The 8,021-nt window shown below is 36.7% G+C and overlaps 1 protein-coding gene and 1 long non-coding RNA gene across 3 annotated transcripts; one reads left to right on the plus strand and one right to left on the minus strand.

Annotated features, from left to right (window-relative positions):
• LOC109176575 (uncharacterized protein At4g15545) lies at positions 1-4,688 on the plus strand. 2 transcript variants are annotated; one of them, XM_019326030.1, is made up of 9 exons: positions 3-400; positions 470-538; positions 2,631-2,687; positions 2,867-2,912; positions 3,134-3,226; positions 3,341-3,601; positions 4,028-4,070; positions 4,206-4,284; positions 4,367-4,688. In XM_019326030.1, the coding sequence occupies exons 1-9, from the start codon at positions 110-112 to the stop codon at positions 4,457-4,459; spliced, it is 1,032 nt and encodes a 343-aa protein (XP_019181575.1). In that variant the 5' UTR covers positions 3-109; the 3' UTR covers positions 4,460-4,688. The 2 variants fall into 2 exon arrangements, with proteins under 2 accessions (XP_019181576.1, XP_019181575.1); XM_019326031.1 differs by lacking the exons at positions 4,028-4,070; positions 4,206-4,284; positions 4,367-4,688 and adding an exon at positions 3,682-4,007 and having other exon boundaries at positions 1-400; positions 3,341-3,641.
• LOC109176576 lies at positions 688-1,598 on the minus strand. The gene is made up of 2 exons (XR_002053412.1): positions 812-1,598; positions 688-759 (listed from the first exon to the last, which is right to left on the minus strand). It is a non-coding gene; the product is annotated as an uncharacterized LOC109176576 (long non-coding RNA).
• Positions 4,689-8,021: the final 3,333 nt, after the last annotated feature.

Raw genomic sequence — 8,021 nt, forward strand, 5'->3', positions numbered from 1 at the left:
TGTCACACATGTAGCACTGGACCTTGTTAATCTTCGTTGTGTATATACATGTCACAAAAAAAAAAAAAAAAAATCAAAATCGGAGAAAAGGAAAACAGTGGCGTAGAAAATGTTGTCGAACGAATCAGGAGGACCGGGACCGAACACGACTTTCGATCTTCCCGAGGAAGTTTTGGCGGTTTTGCCGTCGGATCCATTCGAGCAGCTGGATGTTGCGCGTAAGATCACCTCCATCGCCCTGTCCTCGCGCGTCTCCTCCCTCGAGTATGAATTGGCCACCCTCCGCCGCGAGGTCGCCGACAGAGACGCCGCCATTTCCGACCTCCAGTCGCAACTCGACTCCATTGACGCCTCCTTCTCCGATGCTTCCGATAAGCTTGCCCAAGCTGAGCGAGAAAAGGTCCTAACTTCCCCACTTCGTATGAATAAGGTCGTGAACTTTTTTATTCATTCATAATTTGAAGTGCAGGAGAACTTGGTGAAAGAGAACGCCGCGCTGTCCGCCACAGTGAGGAAGCTGAACCGCGATGTCTCTAAGGTATTAGAGACGAACTATACTTTTCTTATATAGTCAAAATACTACTCCGTAATATTTAATACTTCACTATGCCAAAAGCTTTAACTACTACAATCTCTTAGCCATGGATTATAGATTTGGCCTTCTACCGGCCTCTGCCAACAATTTTCCCTATAGCACTTGCTAGTCTGTCTTTTGCTCTTGCTGGACTCGAACCCCAACCCGTGACTTGACTCTGATACCTCCTTTGCTCTTGCTGGACTCGAACTCCAACCCCTGACTTGAGTCTAATACCATTTGTTAGGATAAGCTTTTATCACTATGCCAAAAGCTATAGCTAGTAGCCCAACTTTATTTTTTTTATAGACCGCCATCACATTTTCAAGAGACATGGTGTTGGATTTGGCCTTTCAATGACCTCCGCTCAACAACCCCTAGCCATCAATTGATGGATGTGGCCCTTTACCCATCCTACAAGAAGGATATTGGAATAGTCAAGTGATTAAGAAATGAATCACGGACCCTGTTGTTATTAAGCCTTGAGCTTGTATTTATAATTATAAGTTGAGTTAATACCACAAATAGTCCTCTGACTATTGGGGTAGTACTCCTTTTAATCCTCAACTTCCAATTCGACCAAAACACATACCTGGACTTTTATTTTTGACCACCAATAGTCTTCCATTAAGATTTTATGTTAAATGAGTGTTAAATGTAAGGGTATTTTCGTCAAACGCACCACTTATCCACACAAAGCAACAATATTATATTGCTAGACGAAAATATGACTGCTCCATACATAATAATCACACTTCATTTATTAGAAAGGTGGAAATAATCCAAATAAAAGAATACAAGAACATATATCCTCCAAAAATGCATGTTCAATGTGATTATATTTCTCGAAAATCAACATAATTCATATTTCAGGGGTTTTATATGTGGTCGGCGAATTTTTTTTAACAATAATAAATTTGGTATACAAGTAAAAATCCCAAAACCCTATATATGTGTACCTAATGCTCAGTCGGACCCATAGCAGTTGAAGGAGAAGCTCTCATATAAGCAATCCTTGACTGGAGAGCCAGTTTTATTATAATCATTGAACCTACGTTAGGGGTATCTAACCACGAAGGCTTGGAGTAATTGTAATCGTACATGTAGGCAACTCACATTTCCACCTTATCAATTTAATTTGGAGTAATTAGGGCATAAAGTGTTCACTTGGAGTCATAGGCTTTGATTTGACGAAAATACCCTTACATTTAACAGAAATCTTAACGGAGGACTATTTGTGGTCAAAAATGAAAGTCAAGGTATGTGTTTTGGTCGAATTGAAAGTTGAGGACTAAAATGAGTACTACCCCAATAGTCAAAGGACTATTTGTGGTATTAACTCTTATAAGTTTTATGGTTTACATGGTTGTATCTTATCTGATTTCATTTTATGTGTGTTCAACAAACACCATTAACAGTTTTATGTGGAATTATATCATGGCCTTTTCGAAGTAAGAATCTTCAAATGCACTTAACATATACATCTGATTTACATTGATGATTTTGTGATTTTTGGATTTTCCCGACAATTTTCACTAAGTATGAGTATCAATTGATGCCATTTTACTATATTAGTTGAATTTGATAAGTTTCCCTTTACTCCTTTAGCATATATGGAGTAATAGATTTTGGAAATTTTGTAATGTATGGTTGTTGGACAACTAGCTTGCAACAGAGAAGTGACAGTTGGGCTAATTGTAACTGAGAAAGCTTATTCAGCATTTAATTTCTCTTTGGAAGGGTGAGCTATTTGAATTTTGTAAAGAGGGTATGTATGAGTCCTCTTCTAATGTTCCACAGAAGTTGTAAACTTCTAGACTGTTAACTGATATTACCATAGTCAAGAAAATCTTATGAGCTTTTACAGAATCTATATGTAGAAGTTGATGAAATTTTTAATTTTGTTAACAAATTGGTAGGCAAAGGCAATACTTTAAAATTTTCCTTTGTTGGGAGGGTCGAATAGCAAGTCCTCCAAGATTACTATATCACATTTTCACCATTATTGATGGTAGTGCCTTGAGTATGGAGTAATAGTTTTCTCGAATGCTTGCAGTTGGAAGCCTTCAGAAAGACACTTATGCGGTCACTTCAAGAGGAAGAAGATAACCCTGTGAGTTGATCAATCAAAGTTGGAGCATTTCATCTTTTCTGCACTTCTATGTTTACTTAAATATGGGTGCTATTAGTTAATCGTAGACCAAGTTGAACTGCTGTCTGTAACTTGCGTGCTGATATGATTGTTGAGAAAATGCCTTGATCCCTAATTCCGTATTTAATTTGATTGAATAGGCGGGAGCTGCTGAGGGCATTGCTGCATGTGGACCAGGCCAAATAGGTCTGTCTTTTGTGTAATTTCATTCTCCATCGATCTGCTTTTTCATCGTAAATTTCCTAAAATAGAAACCTCCTTTTTTTTTTTTTTTTTGTGGGGTGTTGGTGGTGGGTTACCTCTTCATCAGACAGTTTTTATATTTCATGTCATTCCCACAATTTCGATAGTTGTGATTTTAGGGTGCTGTTGAAACCTTCCCCTTATATGTAATTACTATTCTTCAGAAGGTGATGGTACCTTGCCACCTACAAAACCTCCTTTACGGAGCCAATCGTCTGATAGTGGAAACAATAATACAGAGGATTCTGATACTGAAGGTACGTACGCTACATGTATTGACTTTAAAAGTTAATTGAAGTGATATTATGGAAATATTTCTAAGTTCACAAGTCCTTATCTGACATCACATATTCACATTTAATGCATTGCAGCTTTGAGGCCCCGCATAGCACAAGGCCTGTTGTTAGCATCCCAGACTAGCACCCCTCGGCTTACTCCTCCCGCTTCCCCTCCAAGCTTGTCAGCATCTGTTTCTCCAACACGATCACCCAAACCAATTTCTCCCCGTAGGAGACATTCGATTTCATTTGCAACCACGAGGGGCATGTTTGATGATAGGTCTTCTTTATTTTCATCAATGCCTCCTAGCCAGCACAGTTCAATGTCAAGCTTAGATGCAGGATCGCAATCTGGTGAGTTTCCCAGTTTATAATGTTTGATTTAGTTCCTTCTGTTTCCCTAGTGATGGTTGGATGAGGTACCTTCTCAATATGATTCTCAAATTTTAATCATCGGCTGTTTATAAACAGTGATAGATGTGTGTAACATACTAATTACTAGTTTCTGTTCTGACTGTGAGGATAATTCCAAGCCCTTTTTTGGGGAATGAGACCCACTGCACATTGGAGAAGTTGACACGTGAATATTATAATTTTCTCTTTTTTCTTTTAAACATCTGTTTCGTTTGATGGTAGCTGCTAACACTATGTTGGTCCTATATTTTCGCAATTCTAATGGGCTAGCCCCGCCTTTTTGTTTATTTATTAAGTACACAAACTCCGTTTTTGGAGTTGCTACTCATTCCAACTGATGCATAACTTGTGCATGATCTGGTTTAGCGCGAACTCGAGTTGATGGAAAAGAATTCTTCCGCCAAGTCAGGTTTGCTACCAATACTATTGTGCCTTCAATCTGAATGCCGCACATCTTCCTCATTCTTTAAATTAATATTTCATATTAACCATAATACACGGTGTAAAGCTTCATGCATAGTGATTCTTCTTGGTCATTTTATAGGAGCCGATTGTCGTATGAGCAGTTTGGTGCCTTTCTATCGAATGTGAAGGAGTTGAATTCCCACAAACAAACAAAAGAGGTACGGGCACTCTTTTACAGCTTTGTATTTCATTGCTTCTAGCCATTGATCATGTTTAAATAAGATGGCCGCTTGCTCTTAGGATTGTTTGCGAAAGGTGGATGAGATTTTTGGTCCAGACAACAAGGATTTATACACCATTTTTGAAGGGCTGATCACCCGCAATGTTCACTAAAATGACTAAACCACACCATTTTAGAAGCTGTAAAGTGGCTGGGAGGATCTCTCTCTAGTCTCTAGAGCGAATGTACATGGAATTTCTGATCTGATTAAACTGTTTGTTTGTAAAGTAACACGTTACATGTGTTGTATTAGTTTTTGCAAATGACCTGCCAACTTTCAACATGACCTTTGTCAGGAACTTGCTTAGTTGCTTTAATGGGATTTCTTTATTCTTCTTATAATTCTGCCTTTTGGGTTCATATGAATATTTTTTTGGAAGAAAACATTGCATTAAATCATGTCTGAAGACAACACATTACAAATGATGAGAGAGAGGGTTGGAAAACCAGCTAGTTATAAAAATAGACTGCATTGTTAACATATGTGTAGCTTGATTTGCTGATTGTTTGATAAAAATAATAAATGCATGAGAAAATTCACTCAATAGTTGTTTAATGTCCTTAAGGATTAAATGAAATGAAGAGATTTCACTCGTTTCTTTGAGAGATTGCACCAGTTGAACGGAGTTAGTTATAATTCCTCTCATTGTGTTTGCTTAACACTTTTCTCGGTTGAGGTTTTGTCCATCTGATTTGGCCCTGAACATCCCTGGGATCATTGTCTCCATCTTCCCATTTCTCTGATTCTAAATTTCCTAACAACACATTGAAGAGGCAGCATTGAACAGTATTTAGTGAGGTACGTATTTTCTTGAGACATTCCTGTATAGTTTAATTCTACAAATGGGCCAAATACTTATTCAAAATTCTCCAACAGTCTTTTGCAAGATTACAATCCAGGAACAGGGCAAATTATGCTAAAACTGTTTATATAATTATAAATACATAGTTCAAAAATTATAAATATATACTTCTATAATTATGAACATAGAATTGTGAACATAATTATGAAAACATATAGTTCTGTAATTATGAATATAGAGATTCAATAATTGTGAATATGAAGTTCCAAAAGTTATGAATATATAGCTTTATAATTATGAATATATAGTTCAGTAATTATTTCATAGAGTTCGATAATTGTGAATATAGAGTTTAATAATTATGAATATATAGCTTTATAATTATAAACATATAATTCAGTAATTATGAACATAGAACCGTGGATACAATTCCACAACATAACGATTGCCATGAATAGATGCTTGGCTGATTCTTGACTTTATCCGCAGATATTGCAACAATCGTCACAATTGATTTTCCTAGAACGCAACATGTTCTTAGTAGGTAGGCAGTTAGCACAAACTAGTCAAAAAAATATTTTCACCTTCGGGGGAGTTTTAGATTCCACTGCATTGACCACTTCTTTTTGTCCTCATTGAATTCCCCAATAAGTGCTTTGTAACGACTTTTAACCCAGAATTTGCCATCTTCTTCAGGGTCCCAAATAAGCTTTTCATTAGCATCACGGCGGAGTCCGCGGCCGACCCAATCACAATTAAACTAATTAAAAAAGAAAAAAAAAATAATTAGACAGAAATTAAAGTAATAGAAATTTGAAGATTGGTAGCAAAATGACATTTTATTATTATTATTATTATTATTATTATTATTGTTATTATTGTTATTATTATTGTTATTATTGTTATTATTGTTATTATTATTATTATTATTATTATTATCATTATTATCATTATTATCATTATCTAATCTAATCTAAAAACATAATAAGTGTTATTACAGGTTATGTCCTTGGATTTATGTCCGTGTTGTTAGTGCTGGTCTGTTTGTACATTGTGTTCTAAAGATTGTACATCATCATTTAAAAGACAAAAATGTCCAAGCATATTCTGTTAGTGTTAAATACTCACGTTTAATTTCCTCCTTCATCTTCCTGCGTAAGAGTCTGAGATGTTTCCTCCTTCATCGCATAATCATCTAGACGTTTCCTACTTCATCGCCTAAGAATCTAAGCCTCAATCTACTATCATAATCAACGAGATAAGTTTCTCTGACCCTTCACTCCTTCATTTTCAAATCCGGGGCAGTGGGAACATATCAGAAATTGAATAATCGAATTCAATAGGTTTTGATCGTTGATCGCGGTTCAATGTTCAAGTGGACTGTAACAACCCTCGTAGCATCCATTAATGAAGAAGAGAAGCTAGATAAAGACACGGGGGTGGAGAGAAGGGAGAGGGAACCAGGGTTAGAAGAGAAAGGAAGTTGGCCGACCAAAACGACGTCGCAGGATGATTTCGGCTGAGAGCCGTTAGGCCTTAAGTCATACGGTGTCGTTTGGTTGTTACTTTTGAGGGTTGTTTATGCATATTCAGACGACGACGTTTTGGCCTCTTTTGCAGTTAAGCCTTCACAGCTAAATTCAGTTTCATTCCTATAGAATAGGAATTAGTTGGATTAGGCTATATGTAATCTGGTGGATGACTGTGGAGTTTTTTTTTTTTTTTTTTTTTTTTTTTTTTTTTTTTTTTTTTTTTTTTTTTTTTAATGCAAAATCAATAAACCAAATTCTTCTGTTTTCTCTCTATCTTCTTCTTCTTCTTCTTCTCCCCCAATTTCTGCTTTTACTTTGAACCCTAAATCACAGCTAGGTTCATTCCAAGTGGTATCAGAGCTCAACTATGGACGATCGAGTTAGGAAGCTTGAAGCTATCGTTATAGAGCTGAATGGTAAGATAGACACCAGGTTCCAGGCTACGCAAGATGCAGTCACTGAACTTACCACTCAGGTAGCTAACCAGTTCAGTAGCCTCAGAGAAGAGATGATGCAGATGATGCGACTGAATAGGCTTGTAACACCCCGTGTTACGACCCCTAAAACCAATTAATTAATTAACCCATAGCCCAAGAAAAAGAATAAATTATAATAATTAATTAGGGAAAAAGGCCCACCATAGTCCATGGGCCCTTATCCCTAAACCCAATCCTTAGTTTCAAAAGGAATAGAATTAGCAAGCCTATAATATTAGTTCCTAATCAGGACTCCTAAATATATAAATAAGGGACTTAAGAGGCACCTAGAACCCTCCCACAAAGAATAACGCCCCACCACCCCAAAAAGAGCTCCAAGAATCCCCTTAGAAGAAATCAAGAAAGCAAGAAAGCTTAAAGAAAGACCCTTCATAGCCAAGGAATTAATTAAGGCTAAGAGGTAACCCATGTCTCAACAAAACCTATTTTCATAGTTATGATTTCCCCCGTAGGATTTCCCCATATTATTGTGTATTGATGATTTGTGATGTTATTATTGATGATTGATGGGATAATTCCCTGGGTGATCTTGATATCGGGAGATTCTTGATAATTATGGTGTTCTTAACGATTATGTGGAGTTCTTGATGATTATATGTTGCTCTTGATAATTGTATGGCGTTCTTGATGCTTATGTGTTATTTGTACCGAATCTTGTAATTAGAAGACGAACCGTATTCTTGTTGATGTAAAAGTGATTAGAACCCTAGGTTGTATCGTATGATATTATTCTTGGTGTATCGGGTGGGGAAATCGCATGTCTGGGTGTCAATTATGTTTAGAAAAGCATGATAGGTTATGTGCCGTACGTTTCTCGTATTTGATCCGTTGATTGTCTACGTG

The sequence above is a fragment of the Ipomoea nil genome, unplaced genomic scaffold (genome assembly GCF_001879475.1).
Source record: "Ipomoea nil cultivar Tokyo-kokei standard unplaced genomic scaffold, Asagao_1.1 scaffold0711, whole genome shotgun sequence".
In the NCBI taxonomy this organism is placed as follows: domain Eukaryota; kingdom Viridiplantae; phylum Streptophyta; class Magnoliopsida; order Solanales; family Convolvulaceae; genus Ipomoea; species Ipomoea nil.

What these genes read in the sequence shown, in the direction of transcription:
- LOC109176575 (XM_019326030.1), top strand. Translation starts at nt 110, where the DNA reads ATGTTGTCGAACGAATCAGGAGGACCGGGACCGAACACGACTTTCGAT. An exon ending in TGAACCGCGATGTCTCTAAG is followed by an intron (nt 539 to 2,630) that starts GTATTAGAGACG and finishes GAATGCTTGCAG; the next exon opens with TTGGAAGCCTTCAGAAAGAC. An exon ending in AGATGCAGGATCGCAATCTG is followed by an intron (nt 3,602 to 4,027) that starts GTGAGTTTCCCA and finishes GATCTGGTTTAG; the next exon opens with CGCGAACTCGAGTTGATGGA.